Below are 20,884 nucleotides of genomic sequence, written 5' to 3'. Positions count from 1 at the left end.
ACCGCTAAGCTGTTGCTTAGCCGTGGAGTCCCGACTTCTATCTCCGTTTGTCCGTCTTGTTTGTGAATTAATTGTGTTCAAGTCATTTAGGGAAACAATGTTGTTCCCTGAGAAATTATTTTACATCTAAATTTATTTTCATTTAATTTGCTTTGTTTTTAAGAGTGCAATCATTTGTGGTTGTCTGGCTGAATAACAATATGCTGCCTTCATTTACCTCATTTGGAGATTGGATGTTTTGTTTCAAGCTGCACATAAACAAACAGTGGAAGTCCACTCCTGTCAGGAAAGAGAATTTCCCTCCACTGAGTCAACGGCAGCTTGAACAGAGGAAAAAAAAAAGGAAAAGAAAATCCTTAAACTTTGCACTGTACAAATTTGCATTGTCATGGATTTTCGAATGATCTGCAGCTGAAAATCTGCAGTAAACCAAAATGCAAATTGCGCGCCGCACCGTAAATCTGTTTGTATTTGTGGATGGGACGGGGATTTCCACTCAAACTGCCCCCGTTTATTCACGTCCGTGCCTCTCGCTGTCTCTGACTCACTGGCTGCCGTGCTGACACACATCCCTCCGCTGGAACGTCGCTCCGTGTGATCCGGCGGCGGCGCCAAGGCATTAGAACCTGCGTGACCGAGCTTTCATCAGATATCCACGCCATTCAAATGGACGAGGGCTGCACTTTGCCGTGACGCACAAAAAAAGAAAAGAAAATCGGCCTGTGTGTTTTTGTCAGCGCCGCTCCTTTCCTCCTCGTCCTCCTCTGAAAGCGCAGCTGCAGTCATTTGTTACATTAGTTAAGCAAAAAAGAAAATAAAATGGGGGGGAAAAAAAATCCCCTCCCAAGATTCCCTGCAGAGACCCATCCCACTACCTCTTTTTCTGGGGGCCTCCTGAGGGGATAGACAGTCTAATGTGCCCCAACCCCCCCACATCAGCGACACTGTTGCTTTTCATCATTCTTGGATGGGAGCGAGCAGCTGCCTGAGTGGAAAATGCAAAAAGCTCCCCCGTCGCCATCTAAAATGCTTTATATTAAAAGAAAATCAGTAAAAATCCCATCTTCCCCAGGATTCTCGTCCAGTGTTTCAGTGCTGGCTGCTTCCTTTCCCGCGCAGGCTTAGGACATGCTGAGACACCAGAGTAAGTTGGGGGGGGTTTTTTGCCCCACCTCACCCCCCCGTCCCCGCCCGCAGCTGCCCAGTAGTGTGGAAGATAATAGAACCATCTGACAGAGAGCAGGACTCTTAGAGCTCATCTCGGCTTATCTTTCCAATTAATATCTGCCTGTGTGCTGAAGAGCAGGCCGCTGTGCAGCTAATGATCCGGATTATGCTTCCCGCCGCCCCGCCGCTCCTGCTGCATGCTGGGAGCTCCATTCCCTCGGAGGGCCGCGATCCGTCACCCGTCGTCCCCCGCCGCCGCGACCCTCCCTCCCCCCCGACCTGCGTCTCCTCTTGTCGTTCAGTGGGAGATTCGCTGAGCTCTAATGACACTCGCCCTGCCCCTCCTCCTCCTCCTCCTCCTCCCTCTGTCTCATCTGTCACCTTGCTCCTCTGCAGTCGGACTTTCCCTCCTCTCAGACACTCCTCCAACACTCCCCACTGCGTCACCTCGCCTCGCGCACTCACTCCTCACACACGCACGCACGCTCGCTGGTTCGTTGCTGCTGTTCCCCCTCTGCTGAAGACGAAGATGTGGAGAGACGTCACATTTACAACCGAAGGTGGAAACGCACCTTCACCCCACCCCTCCCCCCCCAACTCCTCCTCCTCCTCCTCCGTCACGGTGTGAACACTAATGAAGAAGAGATGAGTCCTCTCCTGTGCCCCCATTTATCTCAGTGTCCGAGGAACGCACACACTTGTCCCTCCCTCTCTCACTCCCACCTCAGTCTCTCTCTCTCTCTCTCTCTCTCTCTCTCTCTCTCTCTCTCTCTCTCCCTCTGTCATAACATCTGTCCTGATGCTGTAATAGAAATCAACGATTATATTAACTTGGTCCACCCAGGTGTCTGTCCCCCTGGGTTGATGTTCTTTGGGTGCGATCGATGTCTTCACACTTGTTCCGCCGATGCCTTTTAGCCGCGGTGAACATGACGTAATGGCTTCTCAGTAGTCACTGCGTTTACATGGCACTCGAGAAAACCTAATTATCGCCTTAGTCCAACTATGACTGGACAACTGAAGTGCATGCAAATGGTTAGTCTGACTAAAATCCGAGTGGGAGAACTGCGGTTAAGACACCTTGATAATGGGATTGGAATTCAAATTTCTCCTCCATGTACACAGAGTTTAACTGGACGACGTACGTGCACATGAGCCACACCCCCCACGATGGCTTGTGCCCCCAGAACAACAATCAAGACGCAAGCTCCTTCAACGCGTGGCGCTACTACAAGATTGTGTACAACTGAGGACACAATTCCTTTGCAAAAGCAGCACGCAAACCTTTTCAGTCAATTTGTGTTCTCCTGAGAGGGTTTTCAACAACTCAGTGCTCTGCACAACTCGCCAGTTCACACAGAACAATTGGGCTTCTCACCTGGAATGGAATTGGCGATCTTAGTTCCTTCCTGGAGGCTCAAAGCAACTTCACAAGTCCTCAAATGATGAAAAGGGTTCGGATCACTCGCCACGGTGACGGCACAAGGTGTAGAATCGAAGACGTGGTTTTGTTGTAGCTCTCCAATTGCACACGCCGTTGTTGGCAGTCTGCCACTCTAAATCACCATAGCTTTCCTCACCGAAAACCTGCTGCGCCGCCGTCAGCGGGTCGTCAAAAAAAATCACAACATACACAACATGTTACTAGTGATTTTAATGAAAGTAGAGAAAACATGACAGCTGAGGGAAACCAGTTTTCTGGTCTACATCACAATGTTACCTGAACGCTGACTTGGTTTACTAATAGCTGAAGAAAGCCGTGCTTGCCGTGAGTCTCTGTGGCTCACATACTGTAGGTACACAGGTGAAAGATAATTTACTGGCTTTTGATTCCCTGATTGGCACATTTATCTACAGGCATTATGTAGCAAATGTGATTAAAAGCACATGGCAGGTTTTTCCCAATTATGTTGTTGCTCACTGTAAAAATCATCAAGCAGTGGTTTCATATGTGCTAAATTGCAAAATAGTAAAATAAATTAATTAATAAATAAATGCTCGCAAGTTAACAGTTTACTTTAGCTTAGGCACAAACAGCACAAAGACCTACAATAAAAACAACTAATTTTTCCCATGTGGGATCAATAAAGCAAACCAAACCTTGTGAGCAGGTTTTATTTTATTTTTTTACGTGACTCAAAAAGTTTGGGATTTTCAACTTTTGGGGTGAAATTTATGAAAAATGCAAAAAGTTCCTGCTGCAGTGAAACTATGGCATGAAAGTTTGAAGTAGAATTGGTGCAGTGGCCATTTCTTCCCCTCAAGTTTACAGGAGAAAACAACAGTGACGGTCATGCCACAACAACACGTTAGCCTCTTAACCCGGTCATGTGAGTCATGTTGTAAAGTGTCGCCTTGTCGTCTTGTGACGTCAAAGTGTGAACAGACTCCTCTCAGACAGCTCTCCGTTATCGAAGATGAGAGTTTCAGTTCACGCTCTGGTTGAAGCGGAACATTTAGTGCTGGGTTCGTGGGTCAGACGCTTGAGGTCTTTGCGGTTCATAATGGTGTGAACAGCCTGAAACAGTTGGACTAGAGAAGGTCAAATTAAGTTCACCAGTAAAGGTTATATTGAATTTTTTAGTGCATTCTGAAATTTCATTCCAATATCTCTCTAACTTTTGATGAGCAGTGTATCTAAAGGTCAGTGCCTCTCTTTTAAACACCACCGTTTGTTAGACTGTCAGTAAAAAACATAGAAGATCGATGCTGTAACTGTACCAACACTTGTGGTTGATGTGATTAAGAAATGATGGCAAGCAGGCGAGTCTGGTTCTGACTGGTGCTCAGAACTCTGACATTCTGACCTAAAATTCCCCCAACTTTTCCTGGATACACGCCGATCTGTCACTAGTCATCCTTGCACTGAGGTGCAGAGCCAGTGATTCATAAAGCCAGTTAATCTCACGGGGTGCAGAAAGCGTAGAGGTGTTCTGGCTCTCTTTAGTTTTTTTTTTTTCTTAACTTGTTATTTCTGGCTCTGGGTGTCTCTGGTTGAAAAGTTTTAAAATTACTACCCTGAGCCCCTGTTTCCCCTGTGATAAATAGCCTCTTACTGAGGTCTTTAGACAGCCCCGCAATGCATTAGAATGGAAAGGAAAACGCTGAATGTATCTCCTTACTTAATCTTCAAGTGACTTCCCTCTAATGCACTTGCACTTGTTCTCTTTTCTTATCTCTTGCAGATGACATTCTCCGCCAGCCCCTACTCTGACCCAATCCAGATCAGGCAGAGCCTGCAACAGGAACAGCCTGAAATGCTGTGGGTCATGGGCCCGGTGTTGGCAGTGATCCTTATCATCATCTTCGTCATCGCCATCCTGTTCTTTAAGAAGTAAGAATCCGGAATCTCAGCCGCTCCCCCCGCTGTGCCGGTGCCGGAGTGTGAGCGGCAGCGGCACTTTCTTTGGGTTGCATCAGGAATGGAAATGAGATACAGTTTGCTCTCCTTCTGCCACTTGAACCCAGCTGCTCGCAGATCAAACTGTAACAGCCAGTTTTCCTAAAATAATACACAGTGAAACAGGGAGCAGATTGATTTGTCCTCCTCAGACAATCCTCACCCTACCCACCCCCCACCCCACCCCCACCCCCTCTGCAAATGATTTTGGCCTGGCTTGCCATTTTTAACTGCGTACCATGTGAAGTGTCAGTGGGTATGGCAGCTGACAGTGCTCCACTAACGAAAAGCGCAGCTTGGCTGTCAAGAAGCCTTTGTTAGAAGTGAGAGGAGCTTTTTTGCCTAACGCTGTTGGTCATTGCAAATAAGAAACAGACAACTGCGGCAGAGGGCTCCGCTAACAGCTCAGTCGATATCATTTTAAAAGGCACTTGTGTCGTCCCGGTGAAACAAAGTGGGTATAAACAGTCCAAAAAGGCTCTGAGGTGGTACAGGATTGTGTAAATATAGACACACTGCTGGTGCTGAAGTGTCTGCCAGTTGGAGAACAAATATTTCACATTTTGATCGGTGGAATTAAGTAAAACAGTTTGTTGGTGACTTGTAGAAAAAGAAAATATTGTATTTTCTTCCAAACTAATTTAGCAGTAAATCGAGGTGAGACGTGTTGGACGTGCACAGTGCCACATCTGCACAGCAACACACTGTTCCAGCAAAATAGAGAACTAAACATTTTAGGTGCACATTATTGAAAATACACACATGAGCTGTCCCCTCATCCTACACACAGTCCTAATTCCATTTACTGTGCATGGCGTGACTAAGACAAGCAGCAGCTCTCAGTGAGCATGACTGATTTTTTTTTTTTCTTCTTCTTCTTCTTCCTGACTAGCTGAGCTCAGGGAAACTTTGCCCAACATGAATCAGCTGCTGCAACCAGCCTGACTGTTTATCTGACTTCTATGTAAAAGGAAGCGTTACTGAAAACGACACAAATCTGAGTCGGCCGCCGTTAGGATCCTGTTTTGCCTGGAAACTATATATTCCACATTTGGCTTCCTTCTGATTAATTCCGGCCACCTCATCCTCTGATGGCTCCATTACAACCTCTCGTTTCCACGTCACACCTCCTCTCCCAGCTGCCCACCCCCAACCATATCCGTGTGGCCGACGGCGACTCAGACTAGGAACAGGGACGGTTAATAATAGGCTTGGAGACGGCTCGCCGCTTGCGGACGTGTCTCCTGTTGATGAGCCTTTTCCCCCACGTCCACTCAGAGCGGCGGGAGGTACTGGGGGGGGAGGTGGCACACAGAGCGCCACACAGTGTACACAGGAATTATTGCTTTGTCTCTTTAGCTTGTTCCTACATTTTGACCAACGTGCACACCAATAACGTTATCCCCATGCATTGTCGTTGGTGTCTACAATGTTGCTGTTGTGAACGTAGAGAAGCTGCAGTTGCAGTTTGATGCCTTCTAACCCCTCCTCCGTTTTCTCTGCCCGCCTGTCAATGCAGCAAACAGGAAAGGTGGGTACCAGAACCAGCCTGCTTCATCTTTGCCACCATCCCATCTCCACCCTTCCATGTGTTGTGTTTCGAACTGTAGTGTTTGTTCGCCCTTAAAGGTCCAGTTTCAGATTGTTATATTGTAAAAGCTTAACATACTGCCCATAAATACATTAATTAAAGTGTATACTCGCAGTACAATGAAAGTAATTAGAATGGTTCTCATATAGTCAAAGATTATGCAAGCAATCAGAGTCTTGCCTCGAATTGGCTGCCATTTTGCACCGCCATGTTTTAAGGAAGCCGGCCTGATTTAGTACTAAATACGAAACTCGCTGTCAGGTGGGCTTCCTTAAAAATGTACAGACTGGACCTTTAAGTTAGCACTCAGAGTCTGCTTCCTCTCCTGCCCACTGGGCATTGGTGCGCAAAAACCAATTGGGGTGGAGGGGGGGGAAGAAGGAGCAGGAAACATCTTAAAATGGGCATGTCTAATCTAATTTGCTCAGTGTTGCATGACATGAGAAGCAGCAGCCTCTGCAGCCCCGATAAGCAGGGTCAGAGGAACCTCCAGGGGTCACTTCCTGCACCCGTGCATGTTCCACACCCACCCAGTTGCCAGATCGTCCTGCCTGCCCGTCTGTGTTTAGCTTCCGCGCCGTGCTGTTTTCATTATCCAGCGAGCCCCGGCGCAGCCCTCACGCGATTGGCTCCATCTGAATATGCCGAGGCGTCATCTGCCGCTGAATGGGCCATTGTGGAGTAAATGCCAGACAGGGAAAGTGCCGAAAGAGAAACGTTCCCATCTTTTAAGCTGACATTTTCCCCCGTCCCTCCGTCCCTGCTTCCTCCGTGGCACAAGGCCCCGTCCTGCCCTCATTAAGTGCACCCCTCAATGTGTGCGCATGTGTGCGCTTACATTCTCACACATCTTAACCCCCAGGGAAGAATAACCCCATTGAAAGTGCTGCCTGGTTTACTTAAGCCAAGCATTAAAGTGTCATGTAGATGGGTATCTAAGGGAGGCGGAGGAGGGGAGGGGAGGGGAGGCGAGGATGCCCAAGTTTTTTCCCATTTTCAGTTCCACCCCACCCCTCACAGCGGCGTCGACACCAGGCAGCCGTCTCTGGGAAGAGTGGTTCCGCCCTGGCTCACCGCAGCACTCAGCTGGGGAGGAGAAGATGCTTGTCGTAGATTAGCCGTCACGCTGTTAGCATTAGCTTAAGACCTGGCAGCACGAGATAACAGGTGGTTGTGAGGCCCAGTGGCTGAGGTGGCTCGTGTGTGTGTGTGTGTGTGTGTGTGTGTGTGTGTGTGTGTGTGTGTGCGTGCATGTGTGGATGTGTGTGCACGTGCACCAGCTGCCTTATGTATTCTCAGCGCGCAGGGGCTTCAACAGAAGGAACCAGCTTCTGCCTAAAAAACCGGCGCTCACCACTTGCAAATGGAGTGCAATGACTTGTGAAATTTCCACAGGGTGCCCTGATGCTTCCCTCCACCCATTTTCCATTTGCAGTCAGAGGGCCCGCGCGTCCACGGCTGAATTTTGAGTGAATGCGTGTGTGTGTGTAGTCGAGAGAGCGAGAGAGAGAAGGAGGGAGGGAGAGAGAGAGAGAGAGAGAGAGAGAGAGAGAGAGAGAGAGAGAGGTGCGAAAGCGCACACGCGCTCGCCTGGTTTGTGTGGAAGCGGCAGACAGATGCCGTCTGTCGGAAACATTAGAATACAAGGCAGCGTTTTCCTGTTCGCACTGATGGACAAAGTCACAGCCGGCTGAGCCGAGCCGAGCCGGGCCGGGCCGGGCCGGGCCAAGCTCTGCTCTGCTAGCCTCGGCAGTGCCGCGCCTGGCGGTGCAGGTGCTGCTGAACAGGTCTAATTAGCCGCTGTTGTGCCACCCAGCTGATGAGCTAATTACAGCGTCCGCCTGTTTTCCTCTCAATCTGGAACAGCCAGTAAACACAATGTGTCGTCGGTGGCGCACGCACGTGCACGGCGGAGAAAGTGACGCATCCAAACCTCCGCTGCACTGTAACACACACACACACACACACACACACACACACACACACACACACAAGCAGCAGCAGTAGCAGCAGCTGTCTCCTATCCAACGGCAAACAAATCCAGCAGCCCAGCCAGCTCTGGGAAATGATGCTGTTTCTTCAAACACATTAAACTCCAGTTGGGAAGCTAATGGGGGGAATGCCCTGCTCGTACCCGCCGTCTCCGGAAAACACCGCCTCTCAAAACTGGTTTTTGGGACCATTAGAAACGCTACCAGCCTCATCAAGTGCGCAACACAGCAAAAAATGGGTGCGTTTGCTTTCGTCCCGACAGAGAACAAACACTGACGTCGCCCCTAATTACGCCGCGGCTGCCTCAGTCTCGGCCCCTGTCCCAGCTAGGACGGAGCGAATGGTGTTCAAGTCTAACTCTCGCTCTCTCTCTCTCTCTCTCTCTCCCTCTCTCTCTCTCACTCTCTCTCTCTCTCTCTCTCTCCCCTGCCTCATCAGGAAGCGAGCCTCGCCCCTACCCAAAGACGATCACTCGGGCGGAGTGAAAGACTCCCTCCTGGCGAACTCGTCTGACCCCGTGGAGATGAGGAGACTCAACTACCAAACTCCAGGTGGGAAGCCGCACTGCAACCGTCCAGCGTCTCCTCAGCTCATTCTTTTTTTTCCTGAACAAAGTCCCGTCACCCTGTTTTAGTGGGAGTTCCAGGCCCAGGTCGTGAGGAGGACACGGCAGGTTGTGTCAGTGTGTGATGGCGTTGCTCATGCAGGAGTTTTTAAGTTCTAATGGAATCTAATGATCAGAGTTGAGTTGGTTTTCCACGCAGGATTATGACTTAATCAAGGCAAAAAAAAAAAAAAAAAGAGTGCCGGCACAGCCGCCGTGTCTTCCATTAAAAAAAGAAAGTATGAAATGAATAAAACCAATATTATGCCTCATGAAGGACTTTATTCCACAATGAAAACCCACCTTGAAATTTATTAGATGATCTTATCTTCACCGCGGGAAAGAAAATATCTAAAGGTGAGAGTACCTTTAATAGCCTTCCTTAATATTGTGCTTTTGTGCACGTTTTGCCTCAAATGGTGGATATAGCATTCAGGAATGATTCCCACCTCCTACCCGCCCTCCCCCTCCACTCCACCTCCCCCTCCCCCCGCCTCCGCCAACTCCTGCAACAGCATTTCAAAAAGCAATCTTCCCCTGCAATGAGCGCCTGTCGCCCTGCTCTTTCCACGGAGCGTTGCTTTACGGTCGCTGGCTACAGTATGAAATTCCAGCGTCCGGCTCGGCGCTCGTTGTTATTCATCCTCGGGCTGCAAATCTGACCAGTCAATAACCGGTCAATAAGACAAAATAAACAAATCATGTCCGCCATCGAAGGCTTTCTGGAGCAAGGGTGGCGTGGCAGCGAGGGGGGGGGGAGGCAAATCAGGATTCTGCGCACGCACGCACGCTCGGCGGCGGTGGCGGCGATGTGGAGGTGTGAAGGGGAGTGCAGGGTGGTGAGGGGGGGTGTCAGCCCCCCCCCCCACCCCACCCTCCTTCTCTCTCTCTCTCTCTCTCTCCTCCTCCTCCCTGATCTCCTCCTCCCCCCCAGTTCTCCTCCCTCGGCGAGCTCCTTTCATTTCCCCTGGCTGGTAATGAGTCCTGCCGCCTGTGATGTGAAGGTGAGCCGTGCGGCGGCAACAATGGAGCCCAGATAAAATGTCAGCCCTCCGGTGCACGCCTGTTTTCCCCCCCGCGCTCGCTAAAGCCCAGCGAGCGTGGACGCAACCCTTCGCATGGATTATTAAAGAGCCGATTCGCCGTCACACACACACACACACAGCCTCCATCCCCTCCGCGGAGGAATTAGGCGGTGGCGGTGGCGCTCTGAAGGAGAACTGTCCTCCCACGACTCCCTCCTCCTCTTTTGTCTCCCGCTGCTCCCCGGCAGAGTGATCTTCCTCCCCCTCCTCCGTCCTTCACTCTACGTCAACATCGCCTCCCGCTTGGCTCCCTTTCCAAACTCACTGTTCGGCTTCCAGAGTGGGGATTATCAAAAAAATAATGACAATGATAATAATAATAATAATAACAAGTGGAGGGACCCAGCACTGCTGTCTGTGCGTGTGTGTCTGTGTGTGTGTGTGTGTGTGTGTGTGTGTGTGTGTGTGTGTGTGTGTGTGTGTGTGTGTGTGAAAACCTGCGAGAGTCCAGGAGTGAGCAGAGTGAATATTGAGCGAGCCGTTACTGCCGTCTCTCTTTGATTTGCTCACAGAAGGTGATTGTTCCCGCTCGGGGAGCCTGATTGGTGCTAAGTGTTCCAGCCGACCGCAGCTCATGTCTCCGGCACGTTGCTTTGTTTGGCAGACGGCGTTGAGTCGCAAGCTCTGCCATTCCAGCAGTGGCCTTGGGAGTGAATGAGCGCTTCGTGCTCCGCTTCAGATACTTGAAGTCATTCACAGGGCTTTAAATTTTAGGCCCAGTCGATCCAGGTTGGTTTTTGATTGGCTCCTGAATGTTATTCACAGTTCAGCCACCAGGTGAGGCTACAATCGTGCCATGTGAACAGTCTGTTGCAATTAAATCGACCAGATCCGGTTGGAATTTCGATCGGGTCGAAGGGAGGAGGTGCTGTGACGTTGTCTTTGATCCAATCAGAGTCCAAGTCAACAGCACATCAGGTGGCTTCCCAATGCCAGAGCTGTGTGCACATGTTTCTTCAGTGCTGTGGGTTCAAAAGACGCGCAAAATGAAACACAGCGAGATGGATTGCTGTTTTTAACAGCGGTGCATGGCATTAGGGGAACCCTAAACCAGTCCAATCACTTTATTTTGTGTACTGTAAACAGGGCAATATGATCTCAATCGGAATTTGAAACAATTCAATCAGACTGATAAAAAGTGATGAACGTAATGAGAAATTGGCTTTCAAGAAAAACATCAATTAATTAATTAAAAGTGTATTTATTTATTTTGGTAATTACAATTTGAGTGAGCTCCTTTTATTCCAGTGATGTGTTGCAGTTAGCGCACAGATTTTTACATTAGATCGAACATTTTACATGTTCCCAAATTTTCTTATCTTTGATCAAGAAAAGATCTCCCACTTTGATGTTGTGTCACGCTTTAAATTTCCCCGTGTGTCAGTGGAAACCTCGGCAGTCTCCTGCAAGTGTTTTTAAAAGTCACGATTTGACTCCCGCTAGCACATTTTCCAACTAGCTCGAAATGTCATTTTGCAGGAACCGTGTGGCCCCCCCCCGGACGCTGTTTTGAGCCTCCTTCACTTTGATTGAGTGTCCGTCTTCTTCTTCTCCTTCCTCTTCTTCTCCTCCTCCCTCCCTCCTTCGCTCTCTTCTCTCCACAGGTCCGAGCTCTCATCGCTGCCCCAACACTCCAAGTTAGTTTCTGAGCTGTCGCCTAATTGTGTACTTCCCCACACATACAGCACCCACCACCCACCACCCACCCACCACCCCCTCACTCCCCTCCTTCTCTACTCAGTCAGTCACCCCTGGTTCCATCCAGCAGACATGGCCGGCCCACGGGGCTCTTGGGATTGTGGCCGATGTCCTCTGTCTCTCTGTCTCGCCCGGCTGTGCACAGCAGACCGCCGAGCGGGGAACAGTGTGCGCATTCCTGCTCGCTCGCACATCGGGCCTCGATATAAATATGACGGCTTCACTCCCCATTTACCCCAACAACCACATGGCTGTAAAAGGCCCGACTGAACACGCAAACACATCTTTTAATGTGATAATATCGTATTAGTCCCGCACTGGACGTAGCCAGCGGCCGCTATCCACCACGCCATGAGCTCCCAGCCCATTTCAAGGCGGGACCCCTGACCTGGATGCGCTCGGGCCAGCGGCGCCATCGCTGATATTTACATCTCTTTCAAGTGTCTGTCAGAATCCCCCCGGCTGCGAGGCTCCTAGGCTAATGTGTAAGCTTAATATCGTGCTGCGTCGCTCTAGAGATTCCTCACGCGTCGCGGGCAGCTCACTTTAAACACGTGAGCCAAGTTCCCAGCAATCCGTTTAAGTGCCGGGCCTAGCCAAGTTCAGAGGCGCGGGGCGCAGTGGGGGGAGGGGGAGGGGGGCTGAGGGGAAGAATTTGTGTCGGTAGATTAGCAATAAATCGTCCAATAACCCGGTGACGAGAAATTAATCCAGCTCAATCGCTCCAGGCTGGGCCTGAAGATATCCTTTTGTTGGGCCACGTTTTTTCTTCTTCTTCTTCTTCCTCTTCTTCTTCTTCTGGTGACCATCCCCCCCGCCCCTGACTCCCCCGACTCCCCCAGATTCCGAGCGGCTCCTCGCTCCGATCCTCGGCCTCCGCCACCATGGGAGAGATGTCAGCCTCCTGCCTCCCTCCAGGAGCATGCTCACCTCATGCCGTCTCTCATGTTGCATCGCTGTGCCGGCCCCGCCTCTCCGTCCTTCCTCACTTAGCATGACGACACCACCAAAACGTCACCCAGCCCCCTGTGCACTCCTCTGCCTCTCACTCTCTCCTCCCAGCCATGCATTGTTGAGCCCGGCGCACACTCCTCCGCCAACACGCGCTGCCACCTCATGGTCCCGCCGGCGGCTTCACCTTCACCACTGTGGTCCAGTCGGCCAGTCGCTTCGTGTCCAGGCTCTAACTCTCTGCCTCTCCCCCCAGGAATGAGGGAGCACCCGCCCATCCCCGTCGTTGATCTCTCCGACCACATCGAGCGACTGAAGGCCAACGACGGCCTGCGCTTCTCCCAGGAGTATGAGGTAAGAGTGAGCGCTGCGTCTGCGACTCGCCCTTCTTTCCACCTTCCAAACGCCTCTGTGTTGCTGGAGGCGGCGGGGTTGGAAGAGTTTGTACCTCTCGTTCCAGATAAGGAAGCTTTCTAATACAGTCCCAGTGGGGGCCACAGCCCTCTGGAGGGCGCTAGGGAGGCTGGCAGGGAGGCAAGACGAGAAAAGAAACGCAAATAATTAAATTAATAATAGAATCAAATTATATTTTAATTATTATTATTGAATATAATGTAACTATTGTTTAATCATTGTTAATTGTAACCTATAATAATATATCATATGATTGGCTGCCAGTCGAAAACATCTTTCATGCCCTTGTGGCAGCCCAGCTGTGGAAGACATTGCTGCAAGAAGCAAAGAATTGGCCAACTAAAGTAATATAATATGAGGTAGCATACTGGTTGCCCTTCATATGACTCAGGACCCATGAAGTAGCTCTTAGATTCAAAAAAGTTGGTGATTCCTGCTTTATAGCTACAGAGAAAAATGGCCATGATTGTCAACATGTTAGTTGATAGTATTCTTATTCTTAATAAATGCAACCATTATTGAATAGCAAATAAAAGTAAGAAAAAATACTCTCAAAGTTGATCTTTCTATACATATTTTGTGAGAGTGTCCCCAGCCCGAAGCTAATGCTGTTTGTGGATCCATGGCGTTGAAAAGGAAGCCCTGCTCGAATGGAGTTTGATGGACTTTCTTCATAGACTTTCCTTAGTTACTTTTATAGCTCTATTTCCAATCCCAGCAGGAAACCAACATTTTCATGAAATGCTCTGGGATGCTTTTCCACCCAGCGAGCAGGTGGCTACTAGCTTAAGCAATCTGCGCGTGTCTTGATGTTACCCGCAGTCGCAATGTTTTTTTGTTTTGTTTTGTTTTTTTACACAGGCAATCTCTCAGATGACTCGGTGAGGGATTATCTCCCGTCAGTGTTCTCCCAACGAAAGGGGAGGCAATTTGCATTTAAAGTGGCACATAGTCTTTTTTTGGGGGTGGTGGTGTTGGGGGTGCACAGCGAGGCCGGATGAAGAGCAGAGGCATCCTTGAATACACAAAAACACAGAGGTGGTTCTTACTTATTTGCTGTGATGGGCCACTCTGGTCCGCCTAATCAGCTCTATTAGTCACAGCGATGCCTCCGACCTGCTGGAGTGATTACACATCCCAGCCAGAAAAAAACAACACGATCGCCTTTGTCCGTCTGGGAGCAGAAAAGGTGACAACAGCAGCAGGGCTTTTCTTGTGCGCGCACGTGCTGCAGATTTTTATCTTCACGGTTTCATGACTATTCCCTGAGCATCGTTGCCGGCTGCACTGTTATTAGTGTGTTATTAGGTTGACAAGGAAACCAGCGTCCCTATGTAGGCCTCATACAGCCTGGCTGCACGGTGCGCAGTCTAGCTGCATTAAGCAACGCACTCCCAGGCATGTTCTCGTACCTGTGTAAGGAATTCTACTTCCACATTGAACCTGTTGTGGACCAAGTTGCAAAGTCAAGGTCCGGCTGGTGCAGCACCACAACACGCACGGCTCTAATTCCGCCTTTGTCTCGTTCGGTGTGAGATGAATGACTCACGAGAAGGTTCATTGAGCCTCGGCGAGAAGTTTGCACTCTGCGTCTTTGCTCTGCGCTGCTCCAACACGCGGCCCTCTGTGCCCCGCCGGGGGAGCGGAAGCCAGTCAAGCTGGAGAATTGGCTTGTGCCACTACAGGCAAACGGCCCCGCTCCCTCCTCACACCCATCTGAGCCAGGGAAGACCCCCAAAGCCCCTCGCACCCCCCGTCCACCAGATGGCCCCGCGTCTCCGTGCCAGCCACGGCGCCGCGGCACAGCTCGTGGCGCTCCCCGCTTCGTCACAGTCACACTCGCCGGCTGCTCTCGCCGTGCCTGAGCTGGAGGTGCGGAATTTGTCGGACCCCCCCCCAGGGCCCGCCACACGCCAACGCCGTGCTTTTTAGGAAGGCTGACGCTCCCCGCAAATCTCCAAATCACACCGAGCGATGAGCGCACGGGACAACGAGCCAAATTTGTCTGTCAGGTGTCTCGCCACCTCCTCCCTCCCCTCCAACCCCCCCCCCCACCCCCTTGTCACGAGTTTGTTTTTGTTTTTTTTACACCGTGGGAAGGAACGTCCCACTGCCGTCGTCGTTCCGCTCATTGAAAAGCCCTTCCAGTGCATCAGCCAGACGACCGTGGGCTCCCTCTCTATTTTTTTGCCAGGTTTGTTTGCTGCTTGTCATCAGTGGCGGTGGAAGCCTGTTGTGCGCAACACAAACCTTCCAGATATTGCGAAAAGTTGTTTTTTTGTTGTTGTTTTTTTCAATAAAGCTTTCCGTGTTTGCTTGCTGCGGCAACGAGCAGCAGACTTGCTTTGCTCAACCTGCCGAGACTCTGGCTTCCCGCTGCAAACCCTGCTTCCCTCGGCGACGTAGAAATGTAGATTATTTGCCGTTAATACGGCCAAGAAGCTGCTCTCCGCCGCCTCCCCTTTATTGTGCAAATTTCCCTCCGCGTCCTTTGTTTTATCCATTACCCAATAATTATAGCTTGTATTACGCCTGAGCTGGTGGCTGTTTGACATGAAACAGGCCTTTAATAATTCAATTAGTGGCCCTGCCACATTAAGTAAGTCGAGGAATTTTAAAGGTGCTGCTCTGACTCAAGCTGGATTTGCGAGGCGAAAGGTCCGCGGGAATTAGTGGACATGGTTCCGACGTGAAATGACGGAGGGGGGGGGGAATCGATGCGGAATAACAAGACACTGTGTGACATTATCGAGCCGGGGGACGGTGGGCCATCACATATCTTACCGGATCAATACGTGTGCAGTCTACTGTCGCCCTCGCCTAAGAGACAAATGACGTCAGCGGGAGCAAGTGTTCGGAGCAAATAAGGGCTGAAAAGATAGAGACGGGTGGAGGGAGGGTTGGGTGGGGGGGGGTGCAAAATTGAAAGAGGCTGAAACAGGAATCAGACGAGCTGGAACGAGAGAGCTGACAGAAGTCGGGGGCGACCGTGTGAGTGAAGTCACTCGATAGGTCCACACAGAAAGGCGAGGCCGGCTGTTTGCGGTCGCCGCAGCAAAAAATCTTTACTCATTTCCCAGCTGAAAGGAAGCGTCTGCTCGGCTTCTGAAAGCAAATGAATATGGGGTTGGTTTTTCGGGTGTCCATTCCGATCAATAAAACAAGCTTCTTTACATTTTCTTTTGTCCGCTGCCGAAATACAAAGTACCAGCACGTTTTCATGCAGCGGCAGTGAGGAGAGCGTTTACCCTGCAAAACGTCCTTCACAGGCTGGAAGTGTGCAAGCGCTCCGCTGCGGCTTTTTCTAAAGGCTGTGTTGTTGTTCAGTGCGACGGGGTTTGTTTTTCCAAAGAACGCTGTGGTCTGCGGTGGAGGACAGACTGCTTGTTCTCTCCCCCTCCCTCGTCTTGCTGCTCACCGCCATTTATGCAAACACTCACACTCACTCACTCACACGTTTCGCCTTCTCTCATCCGTCACCTCTGTCCAACCTCTGCCCCCCCCCACCCCCCCACCCCCCCTCTCCTCTGTTCCAGTCCATCGACCCGGGCCAGCAGTTCACCTGGGAGAACTCCAACATGGAAGTGAATAAACCAAAGAACCGCTACGCAAACGTCATCGCCTACGACCACTCCAGGGTGGTGCTCACCTCCGTCGATGGTAAGAGGCCCTCCACTGACTGCTGGTAGCAGAGTCAGAGTCTTCCAATGCTTCAGCCATGGAGGTATTATAAGAAGTGCATACCAGACTGGCAATACGGCTGTGCGGTGATTATTTTCCAGTGGCCACTTCCAAAACCCCATCTGACCTAAAAAGCGGTTTTTCCCATGGACCACAATACAAAAACAAATGCCTTTGAAACATCCTGACGCAATAACAATAAATATTTGTATTGCAGATTTTCCCGTCATTGACCTTTTAGTCTTTCAAAAAAAAAACTAAAAAGGCCAGAAAAAAGTTTTATATTCCCAGCGTGACGTCACAGCGTTGTATGTGATGCTGTGTCTTGGCTCGTTCTGATTGGCTGACGCTTCCTGATGCATCATGGGAATTCCATACAGCACGGTGTGAAGCGCAACATGCTCTATGGACCTCACAATGCGGAAGCCAAAATATTTTTTCACCATATGCGCCAGCTGAGCAATTCCATTGAGACGCTGCCTCCAGCTGACCTGCTCGCTTGCCGTCTCTGCCGCAGCCGTCCCAGGCAGCGACTACATCAACGCCAACTACATTGACGGCTACAGGAAGCAGAACGCCTACATCGCCACGCAGGGGCCGCTGCCCGAGACGCTGAGCGACTTCTGGAGGATGGTGTGGGAGCAGAGGTCCAACACCATCGTCATGATGACCCGGCTGGAGGAGAAGTCGCGGGTAAGTCACACCGGGCTAAGGACGCCCAATGACTCGGCTCGGCACAGGTGCCTTTCCCCTGCAACTTGGTACCAGCTCAGTGTGGGTGGAGTTACCACAGCAAGGCGGAGCCAAGGTCCCTCGACGTTCCATAGCCTAGTTTCATTAGCTATTGAGTTTTCACTGCGTGAAAATGTAAAATTCCAAAAGACGGACATTTAAAAATGGCGTTTTTGGTTTTTGTGATGGACTCGTCTGATCTGGGTAAACTCTTATCCAATCAGTGCCCTGCTCTGTGTCTACATCACATTATGGTCCCTGCTCAGCTTACTACCTTCCTAGCTGAGCAGGGACCAAAATGGTGACAGTTAGTACCGTGTTGGGGCTGGTGGAAACGCTCATCAGCTGAGCCGAGCCCAAGTGCGCTAGTGGGGTCCCCCCCTCCCCGCACACGAGCAGTTTCACTCCGCCGCCACCGGGGAGGAGTAGCTAGTAGCTGGTGGCGCCTCGCCGCGTGTCTTACTGTCATGATCACACTCGGCGGATTAGACGGCCAATTATCATACTGATTAATAGTGAATGGGGGACGTGGGCGGGTAAAATAATACATTATGAATAAGGAAAGTGCTAATTGCATTACCTGCAGCAGCAGTCAGCAGCGGCAGGCTGGCTGCGCTGTCACTCACCAGGCTGGCCGAGCGACCAAGCAACTCCACCGTCGATCCTTTACGACGGGGCTTTTATTGTGCACGTATTCGTTTGCAGAGATTTTATCGTGTGTAATTTCTTTTTATTGGTCTTTAAGATGGAAGAACATAAGCGCAACAAAATCAAAATTGTGTAAATAAACGCCTTAATCACCCTAATGTTGACGCCAAAAGTGCCTGAGTGACCTTTTTTCTTTTTTGCTTGTAAGCACGTTTGCATGCAGTGGATTGTTTTCATTTAAAGTGAATGGAACAGAATTGTTTTCTTTTTAATTACTTCCATCTTCCATCCAGCATTAAGCGCGCACTCACAGAAGCAGCGACGCTCCAGACGCCCGTGACTGAGCCGCACTTCCACAGAGGGAAGTGCGTACTGTACATCTGGGGAAACGTCCTGTAAAAGCTCAGTGCGGCGGAAGTCAACAGCGCCGCTGCAACGGCGATGACGCACGCGACAGGCGGCGTTTGAAATCTAATAAGCGGGCAGAAAGAGATTTTCCTGACGTGTACATTTGTGTCGCTCAGCGCGGAGAAGTAACACGACGCCAAACAAAGCCTGGAGGCACGCAGACGCTCAGGTCGACTTTAAAGCGGGATTTGTCAGCCTGATCAAAGTCAGCATGACTTCAAAACCATATTTGTCTTGTCTCTGGACAGTATCGCTTTGCGCCGCGTCCCCTTTCTCGTCAGTCTCGAGCAATTTGCAAGCTTCAGCGTGAGAAAAAAAAAAAGAAAAAAAGCTGCTTCTGAAGTGAAATGACACGGTGTTTCTACCGTTCACCCTCCTGCTTGTTTGCCAAGTAGGGCTGTGGCAGCAGGGTGATGCTCCAACCAGTCTGAGAGTGTTTTCTGAGGGGGATCATTGAGATGCATCTTTTTGCTTTTCGTTCATTAACAGCAGTACTTCTGTTTTGTTTCATGAGCAGTTTGTCAGAGAGCTCAGCCCTTGATTGCCACACGCTTGCTCTCGCAGCGCCGCGCTCCCTTTTGATTTGCTTTGCCTGTCTCTGAATACGGCTGCGTTTTACCTCTGGAGTTCGACTTCAGAGAAATTTCAGCAAGAGACAATTTAACAATACTTTTAAATAAATAAATAAATAAGCACTCTGATAACTTAAAATTAAAACTTAGGATAGTTTTAATTAACCATTTGGTAATCATGCTCTGGAGTGTCTCGGGGGAGATGTACTGATCCCTGCTGGTACGTGGCCCTTTAATTAGTGTCAGGAAAGCCCAAGTCTGCAGTCTGCAGCTTAAAGATGCCTCCCAACATCCCAGATAATGACTTTTTTTTTTTTTTTAAGAGTCGCTTTGTAGACATCATTCTATACATACACATGCACACATTATGTATATATTTTGTATATATTATATATACACCACATCTGTGTTATTTTGGCCTTTTTATATAATCATTTATAAAAGTTGGGATTTCTACCCTGTTAAGCCCCTCATAGATTAGAAAATGGAACAATGACTTTACAGCATTCCAGGCTCACAGCTGTACATTACATTGATACATTGATTTACATCCGGCAAAAGATTGAAGAAGCCTTTGAGTCTTATGCAAATGTTTAAAATCTAAGGTGAGCATGCTTTTATATAAATATATATACATATATATGTATATATGTATATAAAATCCCAAACAATGTAATCTTTATTTACCCTACGTACGGCACCTAGATTGCCCAGATATGTAAAATTAGACTCAATGATCCTGCCAGGCTGCTGTTTTCCATGAATTCAAGAGGCAACCTCCTGCCTTTCCCGAGAAACAGGCAGGAGGGATAAGAGCGGTTAGAACAGCATTCTAGGTACAACATTAAAAATAGAAAAGGAAACCAGAGAGAAGAAACTCTACAAATTTTTAAAACTGCTGCAGGGGGAATTCTTATCAGAACTGGGTGGCATTCTCACATTACAAGAAATAACGTTCAAAGTCCTGTTGCAGGATTTCATCGGTGGACAGCATGTTCTTCCGTTGCTGCCACATCACCGCATCAACCGCTAGCCGCAGAGTAGTGGCGTGGTTTTTGATATCTTGGAAGACATTTCGCCTCCCATCGGAAAGGCTTCTTCACTTCTGCATTCCCATGAGCTTTTTAGCGGACGCTACCATACGTCAACATTAGCATTTAGGACACATTTGATGTGACGGGCCAGGTTAGTGTTGCACTGAGGCAGCAAAAATGTCTGGCGTTTTTTAAATGCATTTATTTATTTATTCATTTATTTATTTATTTATTTATTTTTATCCGCTCATTTCACATAAATTCCCGTCTTTTATCCTATTTTTTTTCACCTTGTTTCCTTATGGTTGCACGCGCAGACAGACACACACACACACATATGGTAAGCGAGTCATCTGCCCACCACTCACCCAGACTGATGCCTGGTGCCAGACAGAGCAGCAGCCTGACAAATATGATGACATGCAGCAGCAGCAGCAGCAGGCAAATTTCACTGCCCTCTATCATTTCTCGTTAGCGAGACCCTAAAAGGTCAGAACTTGAAAAGAGAGCAGAGCTATTCCCCATTTATTTGTGTGTGTGTGTGTGTGTGTGTGTGTGTGTGTGTGTGTGTGTGTGTGTGTGTGTGTGTGTGTGTGTGTGACTAGATAAGACATTTAGCTCCTCTGCTAAAGGCCAGGTGCCAACATAAGAAGCCAGGTACAAAGTGGGAGATGATATTGAAATAGTGCGTGTGTCTGTGTGCGTGCCTGCCTGTGTGTGTGTGTGTGTGTGTGTGTGTGTGTGTGTGTGTGTGTGTGTGTGTGTGTGTGGACCTGTTTACACGTGTCTTTGCCTAGGGGATAAATTGCCAGCCAGACTGGCCAGCCAGAGTTATTCATGACAGCGGTGACTGCGAATCCATATGTTTGTAGTGCGAGTGGTGGGCCGTCACTGGGTGGAGTTCCTC

The 20,884-nt window shown here is 49.5% G+C and overlaps 1 protein-coding gene across 8 annotated transcripts in view; it reads left to right on the top strand.

Moving 5' to 3' along the window:
* LOC142885460 (receptor-type tyrosine-protein phosphatase F-like) overlaps nucleotides 1–20,884 on the top strand; it is a 165,674-nt gene that overhangs the window by 128,053 nt on the left and 16,737 nt on the right. For 5 of the 8 annotated variants that reach the window (XM_076021913.1, XM_076021917.1, XM_076021916.1 and 2 more), the window contains 6 exons: nucleotides 4,353–4,501; nucleotides 8,589–8,701; nucleotides 11,444–11,476; nucleotides 12,745–12,842; nucleotides 16,439–16,562; nucleotides 17,101–17,276. In XM_076021913.1, the coding sequence (XP_075878028.1) occupies nucleotides 4,353–4,501; nucleotides 8,589–8,701; nucleotides 11,444–11,476; nucleotides 12,745–12,842; nucleotides 16,439–16,562; nucleotides 17,101–17,276 (693 nt within the window). The remainder of the gene's footprint in view (nucleotides 1–4,352; nucleotides 4,502–8,588; nucleotides 8,702–11,443; nucleotides 11,477–12,744; nucleotides 12,843–16,438; nucleotides 16,563–17,100; nucleotides 17,277–20,884) is intronic. The other 3 variants (XM_076021919.1, XM_076021918.1, XM_076021915.1) reach the window with 1 other exon arrangement.

This window comes from Nelusetta ayraudi, unplaced genomic scaffold, assembly GCF_046127955.1.
Source record: "Nelusetta ayraudi isolate G7.1 ecotype Tasmania unplaced genomic scaffold, CSIRO-AGI_Nayr_v1 ptg000011l, whole genome shotgun sequence".
NCBI classification, from domain to species: domain Eukaryota; kingdom Metazoa; phylum Chordata; class Actinopteri; order Tetraodontiformes; family Monacanthidae; genus Nelusetta; species Nelusetta ayraudi.
This window is presented reverse-complemented; position numbering and strand designations above follow the sequence as displayed.